The 23,903-nt window shown below is 42.8% G+C and overlaps 1 protein-coding gene across 1 annotated transcript in view; it reads right to left on the bottom strand.

Moving 5' to 3' along the window:
• LOC145354358 (myoferlin-like) overlaps positions 1–23,903 on the bottom strand; it is a 228,648-nt gene that overhangs the window by 36,518 nt on the left and 168,227 nt on the right. Inside the window, exon 49 of the mRNA XM_080205557.1 lies at positions 21,459–21,554. Within this exon, the coding sequence (XP_080061683.1) occupies positions 21,459–21,554 (96 nt within the window). The remainder of the gene's footprint in view (positions 1–21,458; positions 21,555–23,903) is intronic.

Here is a 23,903-nt window from a genome sequence, read left to right as displayed (position 1 = left end):
ATTCAATTAAAATCATTAATGGGTTTTGAAACCTCCATCAAATCACCTCCTAATTTCTCCAGGACAGCAACCCTAATTTCTCTAGGCAAATCTCTCATCTTCTGTCTCTCTTTCTAAGGTCTTCCGACTGCTGTGGCCAATGTTTCAAGACTCCAGCTGAGGCCAACCCAATACTTTTTCTTAAAGTGTTTAGCATTTCCCATTTACTTCAACTTTCTCAGCTATGCTGACAGTCACAGATGAGGTGCTTGAAGATTGGAGGTGGCAAACGTTGTGCCTTTGTTTAAGGAGGGCTGGAGGGAAAAGCCTGGGAACTACAGGCTGGAGAGCCTAATGTCTGTAGTGGGTTAATTGTTAGAAGGTATTCTGAGAGACGGGATCTATGGACATTTAGAGAGGCAAGGACTGATTAGGGACAGTCAGCATGGCTTTCTGAGCAGAAAACCATGGCTCACAAATTTGATCGAGATTTTTGAAGGGGTAACCAAGGTGGATGAGTCATAGAAACCCGACAGCACAGAAAGGCCATTCAGCCCATCGAGTCTGCACTGACCACAATCCCACCCAGGCCCGATGTTGTCTACGTGGACTTGAGCAATGCCTTTGACAAGGTACCGCATGGTAGGTTGCTGCATAAGGTCAAATCTCACAGGATCCACTGAGGTAGCTAAATGGACAAAATTGACTTGGTGACAAAGGCAGAGAATGGTTGTTTTTCAAACTGGAAGCCTGTGACCAGCAGTGCGCCTCAGGGTTCGGTGCTGGGTCCACATTATTTGTCACTTATATTAATGATTTGGATGAGAATATAGGAGGCATGATTAGTAAGTTTGCAGATGACACCAGGATTGGTGGCATCGTGGACAGTGAAGATTGTCTAGAATTGCAATGGGATCTTGATCCATTGGGCCAGTGAGCTGACGAATGGCAGATCGCGTTTAATTTAAATAAACACAAAAGTGATGCATTTTGGTAGTTAGAACCAGGGCAGGACTTACTCAGTTAATAGAGGTCTATAAAAATAATGAGAGCCATAGATAAGGTAGTCAATTTCTTTTCTCAAAGTAGGGTAGTCTAAAACTAGAGGTCATATGTTTAAGGAGAGAGGGGGGAGAGATACAAAAAGGGTCCAGAGGGACAATTTTTATATAGAGTAGCGAGTGTCTAGGACAAGCTGCCAGAGGCAGTGGTAGAGGTGGGTACAATTTTGTCTTTTGAAAAGCAGAGAGTTACATGGGTCAGATGGTTATAGAGGGATATGGGCAATTAGGACTAGCTCAAATGGTTAAAAAAAAAAGGGGTGGCATAGGCACATTGGGCTGAAAGGCCTGTTTCCATGCTGTAAACCTCTGACTCTATAACTTGCCCTGCCACCTTCAAAATTTGGTGTAATACATCCCCAAGTCTCTGTTTCTGCACCCCATTAAATATTGTACCACTTTATTTCTATCATCTTTCCCTATTCTTCCAAGAAAAATCACTTCATGCTTTTCTGCTTCAAATTTCATCGATGTGCCTACACACCGAAATATAACTTGTCTTTAATATATTCACACTGACATTCATTTATTAGTCCATATGTTCCCAGATGCATCCTGGGTTATTGCCTCAAAGTTTCCCACCACCTACATGAGGCTGACTAACCTGTAGCTGCAGGTTTTACCACCTTTCCATTCGTATTTTCCCTCAAGAGTAACATTGGCACCACCACCATGGCCAAGGAGGGTTGGAAAACAAAGCACTCAATTTTAACTCTTGTATCCTCAGTAATTTAGGATATATGGCATCCATTGAGGGCCATGTCTCCACCCATCAACCTTTGCTTTAGATAAAAACCATGTACAAAGACAGCTGCTGTATGATGTGTGTCCCATGCCATGTTTGGTCATCAGCAAGTTGAGGCATTTGTTACCTTCATGTGGTCCTTTAACCAAACAGAGCAAGGAAAATGAATAAATTCTTGCCCTGCAGTTATGATAGCTGTGAAACCCTGGGGTTTTGGATAACCATCAACTGCTGTGTGCCAAAAGTACATTACACATTACAGAGTAATGAATTGATTGGAGATAGTCAGCATAGTTTTGTGGAGGGTAGGTCGTGCCTTACTAACCTTATTGAGTTTTTTGAGAAAGTGACCAAAAAGAGGTGGATGGGGGTAAGGCAGTTGACGTGGTATATATGGACTTTAGTAAGGCGTTTGATAAGGTTCACCATGGAAGGTTTCTGCAGAAAATGCAGATGTATGGGATTGAGGGTGATTTAGTTAATTGGATCAGGAATTGGCTAGCAGATAGGAGACAGAGGGTGGTGGTTGATGGTAAGTATTCGTCATGGAGTTCAGTTACAAGTGGTGTGCCTCAGGGATCTGTTTTGGGGCCACTGCTGTTTGTAATTTTTATAAATGATCTGGATGAGGGTATAGTTGGGTGGATTAGTAAATTTGCTGATGACACCAAAGTCAGAGGTGTGGTAGATAGTGAGGAGGGGTGTCATAGTTTACACAGAGAGACTTGGACAAGGCCCAGCTCTGCAATGAGAGGTGGCGGATGGAGTTTAATGCGGAAAAGTGAGAGGTAATTCACTTTGGCAGGAATAACAGATGTGTAGAGTATAGGGCTAATGGTAGGACTCTGAATAGTGTTGATGAACAGAGGGATCTAGATGTACGTGTACCTAGATCCCTGAAAGTTGGGAATCAAGTAGATAAGGTTGTTAGGAAGGCATACAGTGTCTTGGCATTTATTGGTAGGGGGATTGAGTTTAGAAGCCGCAGCGTCATGTTGCAACTGTACAAAACTCTGGTGCAGCCGCACTTGGAGTATTGTGTGCAGTTCTGGTCCCCACATTATAGGAAGGATGTGGAGGCTTTGGAGAGAGTGCAGAGGAGGTTTACCAGGATGTTGCCTGGTATGGAGGGGAGGTCCTATGAGGAGAGGCTGAGGGATTTGAGGTTGTTCTTGTTAGAAAGGCGGCAGCTAAGAGGGGACCTTATTGAAACATATAAAGATGATTAGAGGTTTAGATAGGGTGGACAGTGATAGCCTTTTTCCTCGGATGGAGAAAGCTAGCACGAGGGGGCATAGCTTTAAATTAAGGGGTGGTAGTTATGGGACGGATGTCAGGGGTAGGTTCTTTACCCAGGAGGGTGGTGAGGGATTGGAATGCCCTGCCTGCTACAGTTGTAAATGTGCCTAGTTTGGGGGCGTTTAAGAGATCCGTGGATAAGTTTATGGATGGAAAGGGATTGGTTTAGGTTAGCAGGTCATTGCTTTTTAATTGGTCGGTGCAACATCGTGGGCCGAAGGGCCTGTTCTGCGCTGTAACGTTCTATGTTTACCACTTCAACGCTCCTTTTTCAACCATCCTCCCCCATCCACCACCCAAACAACCATAGCACAGCGCCTAACCCGTAACCCAGATATTCCAGAGTTTTGCATGATCCAGGTCACATTATTCATTAGCTGTATCAGTTTGGTGACAAAAGACAATTACAGAAACTTAGCCATGTATTGCTCTCCACGAGGGGTCATTGTTTTAAAAGATGGTGAACAAAACATAACCCCAAATTGGTTTTGGAGTAAATGCATTATTCATTGCAGTACTGAGTAGTCTGACTGACTAATTTCAGCAGTGGCTGGAGTAGATAAGGCTGGAACTGATCTGTCCCTCTCCCTGGTCTGGGGATACTAAAAAAGGAACTCAGGCAATTTAAAGTCCTTCCTCATGACCACCTCCAGTTAGCGCTGCTAAATTAGTACATGTATATTGATTTTGATTTTAGACATTTCTTCATTTCAATGCACTCCTGAGTTGAATAGAAAAATCAACATTCCACTCCCTCACAGATAATCACTGAATCAAAGAATCCACAGTGCATAACGGGTCATTTGGCCCACTGAGTCTGCACTGACTCTCTAACAGAGCATCTTACCCAGGCCCTCTCCCCCATCCTATCCCCGTAACCCCATACATTTACCATGGCTAATCCATCCAACCTACACATCTTGGGACACCAAGGGGCAATTCAGCACAGCCAATTCACCTAACCTGCATATCTTTCGACTGAGGGGGGAAACTGGAGGAAACCCACACACAGTCAAGGGGTCATGGGGGAGGAATAGGAATGCTGCTAGTGCTTGTGGAACTGCTTAATGTCAATCATTGCCTTCTGGGACAGGGAAGTGGGAAGATGGGTAAGAAAAAAAAGGAACAAATGATTGCTTCCACTTTTTTTTTTTAGGTGTAGTTTATTTATTAGTGTCACAAGTAGGCTTACATTAACACTGCAAGGAAGTTACTGTAAAAATCCTCTAATTGCCACACTCCAGCACCTGTTTGGGTACACTGAGGGTGAATTTAGCATTTGGCCAATGCACTCAACCATCACATCTTTCAGACTGCAGGAGGAAACCAGAGCACAGAGGAAACCCACCCAGACACAGAACAAGGAGACGCCACACAGACAGCAACCCAAACTGGAAACTGAAATCAGAGCCCCTGGCACAATACTAATCACTGTGGCACCGTGACTCGAGAATACAACAGGAATACATTGCAAATAGCAAACCAATTGTTTGCTGTTAACTCCTAGGATGGCACATTCATTTCATCTAAAGCCTGTGCAAAATAAGTATTCTAATTAGAGGAGGATCAGTTCCAGTTTGGAGGTCACCTTCTCCCAGCCATTCCAGGGGCATAAAATAAATCAGTCCTAGTTTAATACATGGAGTATAAAATGGTGAGATCGAGTCAGAGGTTTACAGCATGGAAACAGGCACTTTGGCCCAACTTGTCCATGCCACCCTTTGTTTTAAACCCCTAAGCTTGTCCCAATTGCCTACATTTGGCCCATATCCCTCTATACCCATCATACTCATGTAACTGTCTTAATGCTTTTTAAAAAACTGTACTGCCTCTCTACTACCTCTGGCAGCTTGTTCCACACACTCACCACCCACACGTGAAAAAAATTGCCCCTCTGGACACTTTTGTATCTCTTCCCACTCACCTTAAACCTATGCCCTCTAGTTTAAGGCTCCCCTACATTTGGGAAAAGATATTGACCATCTACCTTGTCTATGCCCTTCGTGATTTTATAGACCGCTATACGGTTACCTCCTACACTCCAGAGACAAAAGTCCCAGTCTATTCAGCCTCTCCTTATAACTCAATCTATCAGGTCCTGGTAGCATTCCAGTAAATCTTTTCTGCACACTTTCTAGTTTAATAATATCCTTTCTATAATAGGGTGATCAGAATTGCACACACTATTCTAAGTGTGGCCTTACCAATGTCTTGTAGAACTTCAACAAAACGTCCCAACTCCTGTATTCAATGTTCTGGCCAATGAAACCAAACTTGCCAAATGCTTTCTTCACCACTCTGAACATCTGTGACTCCACTTTCAAGGAGCTATGAACATGTATCCCCAGATCTCTGTTCTGTAACTCTCCCCAGTGCCCTACCATTAACTGAGTAAGTCCTGCCCTGGTTCAATCTACCAAAATGCATTACCTCACATTTGTCTAAATTAAACATCATCTGCCATTCATCAGCCCACTGGTCCAACTGATCAAGATCCTGCTGCAATTGGAGATAACCTTCCTCACTGTCCACCAAGCCACTAATCTTGGTGTCATCTGCAAACTTACTAAGCACGACCCCATATTCTCATCCAAATCATTAATATAAATGACAAACTCTCTACAAGCACCCTCTGGCTTCAGTGAAGAAGCCAATTTTCTATCCATTTAGATACCTCACCCTGGATCCCATGTGATTTAACTTCATGCAGTAGCTTGTCAAATGCCTTGCTAAAGCCCATGTAGACAACACCAACTGCACTGCCCTCATCTACCTTCTTGGTTACCCCTTTAAAAAAACTCAAATTTGAGAGACATGATTTTCCACTCATGCGATACTGGAAGCCCAGCACTGAGCTAATCTTTTCACACTCCCTGCACAGGACAACAGACTGACAGCAAAGCCACTTTTATATCCATTTCAATGTAACAGACTAAATCAATTTATTGACATTGCTGCTGTTATGCTGATGAATTTATATCCTTCAGTTGACAAAAGTAACTGGTGCAATCCCAGCAATACTGTCAGCACACACTAGTCACACCAATTGTTCTGATCTACGAGTGGTATTATCATGCAGGTTTTGTATCATCACACACACCGCTTGCATACGAGATACTCGGTTTGTGAGAGCTGGGCACTCTAGGTGCGTTTGACATATTGACTCCTACAACTAGGAATGCATAAAAGCTCCATTACCAAGCGACTTCTCAATGAATTCCAAAGAGAGCCAGTCTACTGTATCCCTTGATAGTAGTGTTTTCTTGGACATTAATAACAGAAGAGATACACACGAGTGACAGCTATTGAATTTAATCCAAGCAGCAGCCAAGAACGCAAGTCGAAAACTACAGCAAGTAAATCAAGCAGAATATAAGAAGCACAATGGATTCATTATTGCTGTGCTATCTGAACTTCTAGAATTACATTAGGTTCCTTGAATTCCTTGTTGGAACATTATGTTGTAATGGTCAATTACATTCAGGTGTGTCATTGGCACCAAGTGTTGAATAGCCTCAGTTTTGTAGGCTGTTTACTGAAAACATGCATCTGTTTAAGTACTAAATTACTTCTGGAAAATGCATGCATTAATTTCAGAACTATATGAAAATCTCCAGACTTTAAATCTACTTCCTTGTTCTTGGTTCGTGCATCAAGATCAATTTAGTTTTGTACTAAGCGTTTTGCACTTGGTGTTTTACTGTGATTACCTGCAATATTACAGTTAACCTGAAGGTTAAATCAGATTACAGTCAGCAAGTTGCTTTATGCTCAATGTAAATGCAGGAGGAATCTAATGAAAGAGATATCAGGTACTCAGATGACAGCACCTATTTGCCATTTTCCTCCTTGGTTGCGTACACCTATTCGTGAGAAGGTGACACCCATCTTCCTAAAAACACAGTCTGAGCCAGTCAGTAATGGGGCATTACAGGAGAATCAGTGAAGACCACTGGTGAGGAAATCAGTTGAGTTGTTCCTGAGGTGCACAGAAGTAGCACGAGGTTGGGTCCAAGAAAGAAAAGATCTATCCATCTAGGTGGTGTCAGGTCAGATTTAAATTTTAGTGTCACAAATACGCCCACACGAACACTGCAATGAAACTATTTGTGAAAACCGCCTAGTCACCACACTCTGGTGGGACACTGGGGAAGAATTTAGCATGGCCAGTGCATCTAATGAGCATGTCTTTCAGATTGTGGGAGGAAACCAGAGCACATGGGGGAAACCCACGCAGACACAGGGAGAACATGCAGACTCCAGTGACCCAAGTCAGGAATCGAACCCAGGTCTCTGGTGCTGTGAGACAGCAGTGCTAACCATTGTGCTGCCCTGAATATTTGGAATAGATAGAATAAAAGGCTGGATGCTCATCACACGAACTCAAGTACCTGGTTCACTGATTTGTCGTTGCAGAGATGGTTCCTGTTTAAGGAACCGGAAAAAATAAGATGGGATGCAACACCCCTTCAGTATTCCGAGTCTGTTGAGACCGACTACATCAACGCGTGCAAAATGGTCTCTTCCAGAAAGCAGCCAGCCCTTTGTGAATACAGGTGTCAAAAAGCTACCAGCGCCTTGGATTTTTGACACCCTTCATTCACTTCTGTGAAGAGACCAACAACATTTCACCACCACCCCCAACTTTATTTTTCCCAGAAGAATAAAGACAGAAAATTAGAATGCTCAGCAGGTCTGATAGCAGTTGTAGAGAAAGATGGTTCACCTTTATCATCAGACCAATTGAACAAATCAACCTGAAATGTTAAGCCTGAGCTTGTGTCTGCAGAGGCAGCCCAAGCTGATTATTTCCCAACAGTCCATTTTAATATCTGATTTTGAGCAGTATTTTGATTATGGATTGTAAAGATTACATTCCTTTTGCAGCTGTACATGCCTCTGGCAGGCACTCCAGTGCATGCAAACATTTTCCTGCAGTGCTGTGTGCAGTATTCAAGGCAATCCAGGCAAGAAAACCACCATAAACTACCTTAACAGAGGACACAGCTAGAAATATCCATGCTAGAAAAGGTGCCAGATAAAAATCGGACCCCAAGGTTTACTGAGCACAGGCAGACATGGAACTATTAGCAGAAGACTTGAAGACAAGTCATACATAGAACATAGAACTGCAAATATAAACTTGGCACACATTACTATTGTTGCAACATCTATAAATTTGATAATTCACAAAAAGTTTTATCCAAGCTTACAGGGCGTTGACAAGTTAGATTGGATCTTTCCAAAACAAGTAGAGGTTGGGTAAATAGATGTGTCCCTCGAGACATGACAACTCAATCAGTAATATAGAGATTCACTTTCTACAAATCCAGAACCATAAAACAGATGAAAAAAGTGAAAACAAAAGAGCAAAAAACAAACGAATTTCCACCTCACCTTATCTAACAAAAATCTGTGCAACAATTCCCATTAGCAAAACATTCATGGTTAAAATAAAGTTTTATTTAAACAATCCCCCATATTTAGATAGTACAGTCCTTCTAGAATTTACAGTAAATGAATGATGAGAAATTAAGACTGCTGCTCCAAATAATTATGTGTTGCAAATATGAAGATCTACTATCAAGCTTGCAATTTTTAACTCAATGGAATTTGGCATCAACTCTCAGCTATCTGCAAGACTTACGCCACGACTTTGCTTTCCAGGTAAGCTCAGAAAATGCTGGAGTTTGCACTTCTGATTTTTAATACAAAACAATTCCAATCATGTCTAAAAAGAACAACGGTTTCCCCGGTGGACTTCTTGGTCAGTAATTTTCCAGTGACGTTGTAAGTTTACGATCTGCAAGTGGCAGAATGATCTTTGAATGGTCTGGCTCTGTCAATCAAAACAATGCAGAAACTGTTTGCATAGGCACATACTGGCATCTATCCAACAATGTGAAAAATGTCCAAGATACAATCCGTTCACAATCATCCATTCAGTTTACTCTCAATCAGCAAGTTGATGGAGGGAGTCATCGCCACAGTGCAATGAAGCTCATCGGTAACCTACTTATCACGCACAGCTTGGGGCCACTTGGCTCCCAACCTGGTGCAAACAGGCATTAAAAGCAAACTTCCAAAGGCAAATTGGGAGTGGCTATCCTTAACATCATGGCAGCATCTGACCGTGCGGCACCAAGGAGCCCCATTAACATTGGCATCAGGGACGTGATGGTCTAGTGATATTATTGCTGGACCATTAATACAGAAACTCAGCTAGTGATCTGGGTTCAAACCCCATCACAGCAGTTGGTGGAATTTAAATTCAATATAAAAGATATCTGGAATTCGGAATCTACTCATGACCATGAAATCACAGTCGATTGTTGGAAAAACCCATCTGGTTTATGAATGTCCTTTAGAAGGAAATCTGCTTACCTGGTCTGGCCTACATACAACTCCAGAGCCACAGTAATGTGGTGGACTCAACTGCGCACCACCCCGCCCCCCCCACCCCACCCCCGTCAAGGGCAACTAGGAATGGGCAATAAATGTTGGCTAGCCAGCAACACCCAAGCCCCACAAATGAACTGAAAAAAAATGAAGTGAGGATCAGTTGGAAAACCACATGTTGGAGGCATATTGGGCACAAAGGAAAGTGCTTATGGTTGTTGGACGCTATCATCCTGGCTCTAGGACATCACTATAGGCATTCCTCAGGGCAACATATTCTAGGTCCCACAATTGCAGCAATGATCGATCCTCCAGGAAGAGTGGTTTTCTGAGAAGAGTGTGGTATTTTGCTCCATTCGCAATGCTTCAGATAGTGAGGCAATTTTTGGCCACATGAAGTAAACCTGGGTAAGAAAGCTAGGAACTGGGGCAGCACGTTGGTACAGTGATGAGCACTACTCAGCGCTAGGGACCTGGGTTCAATTCTGGCCTCGGATCACCGTCTGTGTGGATGGAGTTTATATTTTCTCCCCGTGTCTGTGTGGGTTTCCTCCGGGTGCTCCAGTTTCCTCCCACAGTCCAAAGATGTGCAAGTTAGACTGATTGCGGGGCTAAATTGCCCTTTAGTGTCCAGGAGGTTATCAGGTAAATTTGTGGAGCTATGGGGATAGGGCTGGGTGATGTGTGATCAGTGCAAACTTGATGGGCCAAACAGCCTCCTTCTGCACTCTGGGGCTTCTATGATTAACTATGGGATTCAGAGATATTTAAGGGTCACAAATATAGAAAATCACCATTAATTAGTGAACAGGTACCAAAAAAAATAGGTAAAAGGGCTAATGGAATGAAAAGGGATAGATGGCAGTCATGTTACAGGTGTATAAAATTCTGGTTAGCTCGTATTTGGAATACTACATTTAGTTCTGGGCACCATACTTCAGGGAAGATATACTGGTCTTTGAGGATCAGGGAGTGTGGTGCAGGTACACTAGGATATGGAAGAATTAAAGTATGCATACACTTGATTTGTATTCCAAGGTAAAGATGTGACTGAATTGAGGTGTTTCAAATAATTCAAGGATTGGATAGGGTAGACTACTTCCTTGAGGGACAGGTAACCCCAAAATTAGCATTAGGGGATATCATGAAGTACTTCACACAAAACGTAATGGGAATCTGGAACTTCTCGTCATAACTTTTGCAGCTGGGGCAAGGGAGTACTGATAGTTAGATTTGAGAGATAACGTTTTGAGGGTCATAAAACTAAAGTTGGTAACTAGAGTTACAATTACAGATCAGCCATCACCTACTTAATTGCCAGAGCTGACCTATGCCTGCTGTGTTTTATGTACAAATACCAAGCAATTATTTTCAATAAAAGAATAACCACCTCCACATGACATTCAAATCAAGACATTACTGGGTCTGCCACCATTAACATCCTGTGGGTTTGCCATTTACTAAACATTCCACCTAAATCAGCTGAATGTTATGGTAGGTGATGCAAGATGTCAGGCCACCACCATGCTCAAGGGGAGTTAGGAGTAGGAAATAAATGCTGCTGAGGAACACAATTCAAATTCAGCTCAGTGTCTTTCTGTTGTCATTTGCGCATCCTGCAGGTTCCTCTCCAAACCACACACCATCCTGACTTGGAAATATATTGCCGTTCCTTTGCAGTCACTGGGTCAAAATCCTGGAATTCTCTCCCTAACAGCACTGTGGGTCAACCCACAGTACATGGACTGCAGCAATTCAAGGAGGCAGCTGACCATCACCTTCTCAAGGGGTGGGCAATAAATGCTGGCCCACAATTAGAGACGCTCACATCCCACGATTGAATACAAGAACTTGAAAAAGTTCCCTATATACTCAAAAAAGCAGAGTGTGAGATGGACAAGTCAGCATTAGATACAATTTATAAATGATGTCTATTTCTCAACAGAAAAACTCAGGTGATATTTTCTGTATCTGCATTACTCAAGGCAGTTGAGGAAAAACCAAAAAAAAAGGTGGGCCCAAAAAGCTCCATAGCAACCTTCCTCAGAGGCCAGAGATGCATCTTCATGTCACTGCAAGAACTTTGAGCCCAGATCAAAGCTTCCTCAAAATTTCTGTCCCTCTTCTGCCACCTCCAATCAGAATTAATACCTTAAATTAGTCCCTCCCTATTCCCCCACAAGACGCAACACATGCACATTTTCTCCTACTTTCCACGTGGAAATATTTATTAAAAACAAGGCCAAAAAACCCCAATATTTTCCCTTAAACTAAACCAAAACATGAAAAGCAATTTCAGAGTGGTCAGTGACCAGTGACCCCCATCCAACTGGGCTTGGTCTGATGTTGCTGGTCTTCGAAATGTGCACCCACTCTGATACAACAGCAAAACACAGTAAAAGCTGGAAATCTAAATTAAATCAAATGCTGCTACCAAAGGGGGCCATTCAGCTGAAGCAATGCTGCTTCTCTCCCCACCAGTAGCTGCCAGCCTGCCAAGTACTTCCAACATTTTCTGTTTTAATTTCACTTAACATTTGTATCAATTTTTTTCCTGTTCTCACCCACCGTTCTTCACTTATTTCCCTCCCCCATTGAGCAGGCCAAATCAATCCCACACCATGAGCCAGTGAGAAATGGTACACAGCAAGAGGGAGCTGTGGTGTCAGGCTTTTTAAAACCTTTTTCCAGTGTTACGTGAATGGCCAATCTTCAAAAAAAATCTTGACATGCAAAGACAGTCCCACTCCCAAATCTTGCTGGCATCTTTATGCTAGCACCTCAGCTTATAGTCTATTACATGATGCTGGCACATTCAAACAGTTGTATTCTAACTAGCTGGGCCTCCTCTTTCAGGGTAGGTGACACTAGCAATAACTATAAAAACAAACCTCATGAATTCAAGTAACAGGCATCTGAAAATCAGGCTGAGTGCTAGAGGGAAACAGCAAGAAACTTTAAGCACTGTAAGAGCCATATCGATGTTTAAAATAATTGTGTATAAAAACATTGTTCATTTTTGTGTTTGTTGTACATTTTTCTTGTACCTCAGCCTCAATTTGTTGCCAAAAGAATGTTGACTTCATTAATCCTCACTAATTATGTTGGATGGTATTTGCTGACTTGAAACAATGGAGGTTTTTTTAAAAAAGCTCCTTAATTACTAATGTCCATGCCAACTTGCTTCTTGTTCAATGGTAGATTTCTGACTAGTTCAAGTACTGTTCAGGCCACAAACACAAGGGGTACAGTTTGACAAATACTCTCGGATATTGTGAAACCAGGATCAATGCTCCCTTACAATAAATTGAATGCACTTCTGATAAAATCTCCATGACACTGCTCACAGGGAGCACAATGAGAAAAGTTCAACAGAAATTAAGTGTGACAATGAAATAGGTTATTTGGATTTCTATTTTGCAACAGATAAAGTACTCGCTTTGGTTCCTTGCAATAAAAAAGTTTCATAATCACAGTAACTAAATGGCTTTAAGGAATGCTTACATTAGTCAAAATAAGTCTCATCTCTTTAACCCATTCACCAGCTTATAAATAAGCCTCCAGAGTTTTTACGGATGGTATAGAAGTGCACCCTGCAAATTGTAGCTTGTTCCAGTAAACTCCCAGCCCTGCAGCATGTGAAACTGGATAGGAAGCTTTGATTGTCAATGCTGCTGCGACTTGTCCTGGGGAAGCCTCCAGTATGGGGGAGGGGGTCAAACAGAGTTCAGTGAACTGATGAACCAACACAATATCGGCTTTCTCAAGGTACTCCTTTCACTTACCTCCAATCCCTGCTCGCTATTAAACTGATGGTTTATACTGAGTAAATAAAAGAACATCTTCCCCTGCCAAATCACCCAGACAAGGTCCCATATGCAAAGACGCTGCTCTAGGTTGATTTAGACTGTTGCGCTGCGACAAATACAAATAGGAGTTCAAAAGTTCAGATGAACCATGAACTTTGCCACTTCACAGCAGGCTATTCCACAGAAATAGCCAAAGATGGAAAAATAGCTAAAGGCCCTCGGGGACTGAAACTTTTTGTGGGATTGTAGGTGAAGTTAAGTTTGTCAGTAAAGTGTCTTTCCTTCGCAGGGTGCAAGGAGAAGCACAATTAGTGAGAAAACAAACTGTCGGGGAGCTATGGACTAATAGGGTAAGTTATTTGCTTCCAGTCCTCAAGAGGTTTGATCTGGCTTTCCAAACTTCCTGTGTACATGTTCAACAAATCTGTTCAAGTTATCCAAAAGAGAATTCCAAGAGGGTTTGTATTCCTGTTCCTGTCATCTCATGGCTGGGGCAGCATTCCTCTCTGCCAGTGCAAAAAAAAATCAAAACAAACGGGTCATGACTTTCTATATTTGTTTAAAGCTGATCTGTGTATCATCTTGTGATGTGGCCTTGGACCCAACCATGCAAAAACAGTACAAAGCTCAAACTAGGCTGGGAATGAGAAATATGCATCGCATGTGCCTTTCGCATTATGTGTTATCAAGGAAATTACTCATTCAGGTTTTCAAAGGAACGAAAACACGCACATACATTGACATCGCGCTAATGCCAAGACCAGCAGCTACAGTAACCCAGTGGAATTAAACGCCTGCAAGACAAGCAGCCTTGGACCAATTTGTCAGTTATTAGACACAATTTACCATACCGGTGCCCCTCAAAAACAACATTTGCTTAGCAAAATCCTTCAGGATTTTGAAAAGGCTTCAGGGAATAGTAATACTACAGTCACAGGCTATAAAGACTGCTTTTCATTAGATCCCAACAGGGTTCAAGTCTGAAGAGACTAGGCTATTCAAACAACTTGGAACAAAAGATTATAAAATCTATAAAGCAAAATTTGATTGTAATCGGTATCTTCCCACTTTCTTGAACATATTGGAAAGGAGCAAAATAATAGAACATACTAGGAAAGCCCAGGAACTTATTTCACTGTTGCAAAAGACTGCCCCATGCTTTGGGGAAAGTCAGAGGATTCTGTGGATAGATTCCTGATTTAGTGGAAGCTTACAGAGATTAAAGATCAGGGTCTTTATCACACCCTGATAAATCCTAGTTTGCAAATGATCATATTGCAGATAAGCTTATCCCTCATGGGAGACCATAAACTGCATTAAAAACAGGGGAGGTGAAAATTTTTGTTTGTTCATTGATTTAAACAAATTAAAAATCAGCAAGATGACTTTCAGCAGTCAAATGCTAGATTGCAGGGCTACAGTCAGGATTCAAGGCGACCTTTGTGAAGGAAGTCCAGAAGATGGCAGAGTTAGGAATGACCTTCACCTGACTGGGGGTTGAGAGAATAACTCGTTCATCGCTAGTAAATTACCATGAAATATAAACTTTGCCGACCTTTGTTTGGTAATAGGCTCTGATAAGTTTACCCTTGGTACGAAAACTAAGTGCATTCTACACAGCAGAGGGGAGCCCCTCCTTACATCAAGCACAATGGAGCCTACATTCCACTGAAGAAAGGAGAGGAAGTAGACAAACTGAACCATGAATAGACTGTGACAAATGCAATTCCGATTCTAATTTTTGGTGGGGGGTGGTGGGGGCAGAAAAGTTAGTGAAAGAGAAGCCTGTTATTGTGCCTTGCACAGAGAGACAGTGATAACAAATAGTGCACTATAGATATAGAACCATAACTAGATAGAATTTCTCTGCTGACATTGCACAAAACAACAATTCAAAAATGACATGGTGATGCTACTACACAGCAACAGTAAGATACAATATTGATGCAACCAGGAGAAACCATGAGACATCCCACCAGAGGCCAGTTATAGTAATATGAAATATAGTCAACATGGTATACAGTCCAACAGAGCAGAATTGGATTTTGCTTTCTCCGTATGGCTAAGTAATAAAGACTAGGGCAGCAGTGTTAGCATTGCTGCTTCTCACAGCCAAGGATCCAGGTCCAATCCCGGTTTTGGGTGACAGTGTGGATTTTGCACGCTCTCCCAGTATCTGCGTGGGTTTCCTCAGTGCTCTGGTTTTCTCCCACAGTCCAAGTGCCCTTTGGCTCAACTTGGAAGAACAAGGAATGGTAATAGAAAACGAAATGATACAATATTTAATGGGGTGCAGGAAGAGACACTTGGGGATGTATTGCACCAAATGTTGAAGACAGCAGGGAAAGTTAAAGTCATAGTCATAGTCATAAAAGGTTTACAGCTTGGAAACATGCCCTTTGGCCCAATTTGTCCCTACTACCCAGTTTTTAACCAAACTAGTCCCATTGCCCACATTTATCCCATATCCTCTATACCCAAATAAATAAGACAAAATTATACCTGCCTCTTCTACTGCCTACAGCAGTCACTCATTCCTCTCTGGGAGAAAATATTGCTCCTCTGGGCCCTTTTATATCTCTCCCCTCACCTTAAACTTCTGCCCTCTAGTTTTAGACTCACCTACCTTTGGGAAAAGATGTTGACTATTGACCTTATCCATGGGTTTCATTATTTTATAGACCTCTATAAGATCACCCCAAAGCCTCCTACGCTATAGGGGAAAGAGTCCCAGTCTATCCAGCCTCTCCTTATAACTCAAACCATCAAATCCTGGTAGCATCCTAGTAAATCTTTACTGCAGTGTAAAATAGGGTGACCAGAACTGTGCACAGTACAGATGTGCAAGTGAAGTGGATTGGCCATGCTAAATTGCCCCTAAGCGTCCCAAGATATATAGATTAGAGGAATTAATGGGGTAACTATGCGTGGTTACAGGGATAGGGCCTGGGTAAGATACTCAGAGTTCGTGCAGATGTGATGAGTCAAATGGCCTCCTTTGACCCTGTAGGGATTTATGATTTTGTGCTTTACTCACTAACCTGCCAGGTTTACTAATCTCAGTAACATCCATAGTTGCGGTACCACTTATCACCTGGTTATGGAAACAACAAATCAAGATTTTGGTTTCAAACAACTACCTTGTGATATTCATCATTAAGGCTCATTGATGGATAATGGTCATTCTCACAGGATGTACTGGGGAGTAACCAGCAGCCTCCGAAAAGGAGCAGCTGCATCGAGTGAAGAGTAGAAAATTCCCAGATGGCAAATGTGAAATTTTTACCCCAAGGCTGTGATTCTCCCAAAGTGGGACCAAGTGCCCACATGTGATAGATGCTAATCTATGCAAACAACCTGCTGGCCAGCCTTGCTGTTCCAAGACCTCAGCTCAGACAGCAACCACCCCCACAACCCCTCCCCAAAACAGGGGAGCACCATCAATGCCACAGTAAAAAGGGGGCATCCACCCAGCAAAGAATGACTAAAAAGCTAATAAAAATAGGAAGAAGCATACAAGTGGAAGTTAGCTAGAGACAGTGAAAGAGACAGGCAAGCAGGCAGAGAGGAGCAGGTGGGCAGAAAGTGTCTGGGGAATTATTAACAGGAAATAAGGAACTGGGGGATGCATTGAGCAGACAGTGTCAGACTTCATGATAGAAGACTTAGAAAACTTATCAAAGATAATTGAAAATCATAACATAACTAGGAGCAGGAGTAGGCCATCCAGCCCTTCGAGCCTGCCCCGCCATTCAATAAGATCATGGCTGATCTGTCGTGGCTCAGTTCCACATTCCCGCCCTCTCCCCATAACCCTTAATCCCCTTGCCTATCAAAAACCTATCAACCCACGTCTTAAATATATTTAGCGAGGCAGCCTCCACCACTTCAATGGGCAGAGAATTCCAGAGATTCACCACCCTTTGAGTGAAGAAGTTCCTCCTCAACTCCGTTCTAAACCGCCCCTCCTTTATCTTGAGGCTGTGCCCCCTAGTCCTACTGTCGTTTGAGTGGGAAGAGTCTCTCCACCTCTCTCCTATCCATCCCATTCATCATCTTATATGTCTCAATGAGATCTCCCCTCATTCTTCTAAACTCCAACGAGTACAAGCCTAGTTTATTCAGCCTCTCCTCATAGCTCAACCCTGGCATCAGCCTAGTAAACCTCCTCTGCACTCCCAAGGCCAAAATATCCTTGTGTAAGTGCGGCGACCAAAATGGCACACAGTACTCCAGCTGCGGCCTCACCAGTGCCCTATACAGCTGCAGCAAGATCTCCCTACTTTTATATTCAATCCCCCTCGCTATGAAGGCCAGCATCCCATTTGCCTTCCTGACCACCTGCTGCACCTGCAGGCTGGGTTTTTGCGACTCATGCACAAGGACCCCGAGGTCCCTCTACACCGTTGCCTGCTGCAATTTTTCGCCACATAAGTAATAGTCCTTCCTACCATTATTCCTACCAAAGTGGACCACCTCGCACTTGCCAACATTAAATTCCATTTGCCAGTTCCTGGCCCATTCGCCCAGCCTATCTAGATCCTCCTGCAGACTCTCCACACCATCTGTGCAATTTGCCATTCCACCAAATTGCGACACCATACACTCCGTTCCCTCCTCTAGATCATCTATATAAATGGTAAATAGCTGAGGCCCCAGCACCAACCCCTGGGGCACTCCACTAGTCACCAACCAAAACAAAGTTAATTGGGAGGGAGGGACTTGAAACAATCACCATTACCAGGGAAAGGGTGCTGGGACAACAATTAGATGTAAAGGCTGAAGTCCCCAGCACTAGATGGCCTGCATCCAAAGGTCTTAAAAATAAGTGGTTGTGGTGACACTAAACGCTTTGGTTATAAATCTCCCAAACTTCCTTAGATTCTGGAAGGGTTCCAGTGGATTGGAAAATAGCTAAAACAACAGGGAAGGGAGGGAGACAGAAAGCAGGAAACGATGGGCCAGTTAGCCCATCAGTCATAGGCAAAACATCGAGTCCATTTGCGAGGAGGTTATAGCAGGACTTGTGATCAGACAGTTAAAGGTTTAACCCATTTATTAAATTTGTTGAAGTCGTAAGGAAGGTGAGCCCCATATCCAAGGATAGATGTGCTGGCCTGGGAAATGTTCCAAAGGAGATTCACAAGAATGATCACTGGAATGAAGAGCTTGTTGTATGAGGGATGGTTGAGGATTCTGTGCTTGTACTCATTGGAGTTTAGAAGGATGAGGGGGGATATCTTATTGAAACGTACAGGACACTGCAAAGCCTGGATAGAATGGACGTGAAGAGGTTGTTTCCACTAGTAGGAAAAACTAGAACTGCAGGGCACAACCTCAGGCTAAAGGGGTGATCCTTTAAGGAGCGAGGAGGAATTTCTTCAGCCAGAGAGTGGTGAATCTGTGAAACTCTGCCACAGGAAGCTGTGGAGGCCAGGTCATCAAGTGTCTTTAAGACAGAGATAGATAGGTTCTTGATTAATAAGGGAGTTATGGGGAAAAGGCAGGAGAGTAGGAATGAGAAAAATATCAGCCATGATTGAATGGCAGAGCAGACTCGATGGGCCAAGTCTGCTCCTATGTCTTATGGATAAAGGGAATTCTTTACATGTGGTGTGCTTGATTTCCAGGAGGAATGTGATAAGGTGCCAGAAAAGTTACCCCATACACTGTCACCTCATTTTGTGTAGCAACATATTAACGGGGTAGACGGTTGGTTAGCTAACAGGAAGCAGAGAACGGACAAATGGGTCTTTTTTGAGATGGCAAACTGCAACAGAAAGTCACACGAATTAATGTAGTTTACAACCCAAGTAAAAAATTTGGACTGAGACACCAAATGCACGCTTGTTAAAGTTTGCCAACACAGACAAGTAGGAAAGCAAGTTGTCAAGAGGAGACAGTCTGCAAAGGAATACAGATAGGCTAAGTGAGTGGGCAAAATTTCATCAGATGGAGTACAATGTGAGAGTTGAGAACTTATCCATTTTGGCAAGAATAGAAAAGCAGCATATGATTTAAATAGAGAGATTGCAGAACTCAAAAAAGGTATGGTGGGATCTGCTGCATGAAGAATCTCAAAGTTAATACGCAGGTACAGCAAGTGATTAGGAAGGCAAATGGAACGTTGGCATTTATTGCAGAGGGAATGGAATAAAAAAGTCAGGAAGTTTCACTGCAGCTGTGGAGGAGTTTGGCAAGGTCACATCTGGAGTACTGTGTACAGTTTGAGTCTCCTTATTTGGAAAAAAAACACATTACATATTGTGTTAGAAGCAGTTCAGGGAAGGTTTACTTGGCTCATTCCTGAAATGAGAAGTTTATCTTATGAATGCTGAACGGGGTTGGGCTTACATCCATTGGAGTTTAAGATCGAGATGATCTTATTGCAATATATACAAGATCCTGAGGGGATTTGATGGGTTAGATACCAGGCAGATGTTTCCACTTGTGGGAGAGACTAGAAACAGAGGACATAGTAGACCGTTTGTTCTTAAACTGTTTAATACGGAGATGGAGGAGAATTATCTTCTCTCAAAGTGTTGTCGTCTGAGATTTTGTTCCCCTGAAAGGCTGGGTCATCGAATTTATTCAACGCAGAGTTGGACAGATTTTTGAAAGACAGAAAGCTGAGGATTGTGGGGGGTAGACAACAAAATGGAGTTGACACCATAACCAGATTAACCATGATTTTAATTAATGACAGAGCAGGTTCAAAAGGCTGAATAACCCACTCCTGCTCCTAAGTTTTATGCTCCTATATTTGGGAGCTCAGGGAATCAGGGATATGGGAAGCAGATAAGAAAATGGAGTTGATGCTGATGAATGGTAAAGCAGGCTTGAGAAGCCATTGTCTCACTCCTGCATCCATTCCTTGCTGTTCTGATAATTGCCTTGGCATTCTACACTGACTAGGACATGCACAACTGAAGACATTTTGTACGAACAGTAAACACAGTGACAAGATTGACTCTGTGCGTGTAAGTTTGGAGACATGTTCGGCTCTCCGAATTTTCCTATCTTGCCCACGAACAATGCCCATTACTGGTAGGATCAGACAATCCCTCCCTATGTCTATAATAGGGATGAACAGCAACTTTGTACTAAAGTGCCCATGGCAGGAATGAAACATCTTTTCGGTGATCATAGCAATAGGTTTGAGGGGTGTTTGTTGCAGTAAGCTTGGAAAGTGAAGGCTGTTTAATAAACTCATCCACAGACTTACCCTGAGACAGAATTATCGAAGTGTTATTTCTTAGGGATGAGTTCAGAAGCCTCTGCAATCTATACATGCAGTTGAACCCAACTTCACTCAATTATTTAGTGCTCTTATGCCAAAATATTGGTGAAAATCCTTTTGCTATATTCCTCAATCATATTTATTATTTTAAACCCCAGTCAGATCACCAGTCAGTTTCAACCACATGAAAAGACAGGGTCTAGGACAATGTGATTGGCACAGGTTTGGGAGATCTGAAGGACCTGTTCCTGTGCTGTATTGTACTGCGATTAACTTTCAGCTCAACCTTACTATGCAAGACAAATAAAATACTCATTCCCATATGGTTAGGCTTCTAATCTCATCTCACATTGTACTGCTAGGTGAAAAGTGATGCCCACGGAGGGAGAAAATGCAAAGTTATGATCTTCCTCCCACATGAAGAAAGCCACAAACAGAAGCTTGTAAAGTGGGATACTGGCTCATCTTTCTCTCTAGCAGAAAAACAGCAACAAGACAGAACGTTAGAAATTGAGATTCAGGGTTTTCTTTTTAAATTAGCAGGCATTTTGTTGGGACCGTTAAAGTCCAATGCTTGGAAAATTAATTTCATTTCCTGCAAAGGAAATCTCCTTTGCCTCAAACTCCCACCTGCAGTACTTTGGAACTTCTGACTGCATGGAACTTGGCAGCAAGGTCACCAGCCTTTCAAGACCCAAGTCCTAAAAATGTCTTTAATCAGGCCATCTGTAAAACTAATACTCCAAATGCCAGCATCTCCCCTGGGGGTTTGTTTGGCTTACATGTGAACTTCAGTCTACTTTCACTGCTGCTCGGACAGAGTACAGCCCTGCAGTCGGTAGAAGAACAATTTAGAATCAAGGTACACTTCTTTGCACCAGTTCGGAAACATTCAGCATCAGGAGACATTAGAATGACTGACTTACGCCTTAACATAGATATCACTCATCTCTTCTCCAGTAATGCTCGTTTCATCCAGCAGAACGTCACTGGTATTCCAGATGATGCAGCGAAGGAGATACCTGCAATCACATGAAGTCACCAAAATGACAAATGCACAGGAAAACTGAAATCAACACGAGATCCATGACCAAACAGTAGCTCTTCCACTGACTGTTTAATATGTTGTATAAAAGGACATGGGAGTTTGGTCAACCTTAGACCATGTGTGATATCACCAGGTGAATGCTTTACATTCTTTGAATGCATTAGGCCATTTAACACATTAGGTATTAACACCACAAATTCAATGTGGAATCTGACAAGTATTAAAATATCAAATTAATTCTATTTTTTCCCCCCTCGAAGCCTCTTATTTTGGCAAGGTGGTGCAGGAAAACAGGACAAAAATCACCGCTGAGAGCATTTCAGACCACGTGTGGCATTTATACATGTTCCCACCAGGTGTCATTAATTGTACAGCACCATTGGTAAATTTGCCATCCCTACTCTGTCAGCTGCAATGAAGTGTGGGAGGAATACAGATGCCCAAGGCCCACCTCCTTCAAAAGGCACTTAAAACTGTCAAAATGTGAATGTAGCTCCTTGAAATTTTGAAGCTCAGCCAAGCATTTGTAGTAAGCTCAGCTGCAATAACAAGCTTTCAAATAAAATTAGTCCACTGGAAAAGTGGTCTCTAAGCTGTAGATATGGTTTCATTTCCAAATCCAGAGTTAATCAAAGGAATGGGCGAAGTGTTTAGGTTTTTTTAAAAAAAAATGCTTCCAATGGCAGAGTAAGTCAATTGAAAACATGAGCATTTCCCTGTTTTTTTTTTAGTTTTGAATGCATTAAAACATTTTTCCAATGGGGAAAAAAAGACAATGTTTTTCAACAAAAAGAGTGCTGGTTAATGTAACATTCATCTCACCTTTTCAGGAAGGGCTCTGATTATCTACAGCAGTTAAAACACATTGCAATCCCATGCAGCATTGAACAGTGACATCTGAAATTGTCAAAGCATTTAACACTTGCCTGGCAGAATGTTTGAGTCTCATTAACAGATGCCCTCGTGCTCAAATTCTTGAACCTTGAATTTTTGTACTGCTCACAGCCCACAAAAATGGCATGGGAAAGAACGTCAAATTCCCTATGGCCCTCACAATGGTGTTCCTGACCTCAAGGCGGCTGTGCATACATTTTGCTCTTCCTCAACCCGCAAAACCACCACAAAAATAATGCAGGGTTGGGTAGGTAAAAGAAAAAAAAAGAGAACCTTTTATGGGGTGGTGTGGTTCCTGCTTCCTGCCCCCATAGCTAGATCAGAGGAATGGCAAGGATGGCAGAGAAAAACAGAGCCTCCTATGATACTGCTGGTTGCCCCACAAATGGGATCCTGGAAGTAATGCTACTTGCTGCATTCTGCCACTCTCTCAAGATTAAGTCCCACCCTGAGAGAGCAGCCAGCCATTCAAATGGCTGGTACCTCTGTAGCTCCAGGGTCACCAAGCAGGAACAGTGCTTATTGCTGGGACCACTGGTAGCCCCAGAGGGGAGGCCAGGCTTCAGATACGTGCAGAGTATCGTTGGGACCAGCCTGGCATGCTCTGGTCAGGGTGTGAAGGACCAGGTCTGAGGCACGAGGTGGTGGTAAGAGGAGAAGAGGGGGGGGGGGGGAAAAAAAAGAGTGGAGGGACTTTGGCAGAGTAGGGGAGGGACGGAGGGATCAATGAGAGGAGAGGTGCTTGTAATGTTTCTAGAGGACCTGCAATAGGTGGTCAACCTCTCCTTTGTACCCAATAAGCCCGTGCTGCTGGGCTGTCAGACTGGCATGTGCCCCTCCATGCTGAGTTAAATAGCAGCAGGGATAGGGATGAGGCCTTAAGCGGTCATCAATTGGCCACGGATCAGGAGGCCACCAGACGACTCCGACTCCGCAAAATCTAAAAGATCTGGGGTGGAACATAGGCAAAAGGGTACCTGCTGACTCTCCCATCAAACTCATTGGCAGGGAGTACAAAATCCAGCCCCATTTCCTGACCCAATTCCCACCTCTATTGGGAGGCAAGAAAATCCACTGTTACCAACCTCTGGGCTGCCTACCATTATTAAAGGCTTCCTCAAATGCACCATCCAGAAACTTAATATCTCAAACTGACTTTTTATATAAAAAAAAACTTGTTTAGAAGTAACCAGGGCAACTAAGTTTGTTTCCTTGGACATACCAGATTTGTCATATTGTAGCCATTGGGCCAAATACAACTCCAATCCAAATTCATTGAGACACCTTAAAACCTCTTGAAATGTTCAGAATAAAGCTATTAACGACAGTCAGCATTTCCTACCCACCACAGGGGGACTGAGCACTTGCAACAAGGGCCATGTGCATTGATACCTCTCAGCACTTCTCACCTACAACTGTCACCCTACAA

Source organism: Carcharhinus amblyrhynchos, chromosome 17 (assembly GCF_965287045.1).
Source record: "Carcharhinus amblyrhynchos chromosome 17, sCarAmb.v2.hapA, whole genome shotgun sequence".
In the NCBI taxonomy this organism is placed as follows: Eukaryota; Metazoa; Chordata; class Chondrichthyes; order Carcharhiniformes; family Carcharhinidae; genus Carcharhinus; species Carcharhinus amblyrhynchos.
The sequence above is the reverse complement of the archived record's forward strand: the minus strand, read 5'-3'. Positions and strand labels throughout refer to the sequence as shown.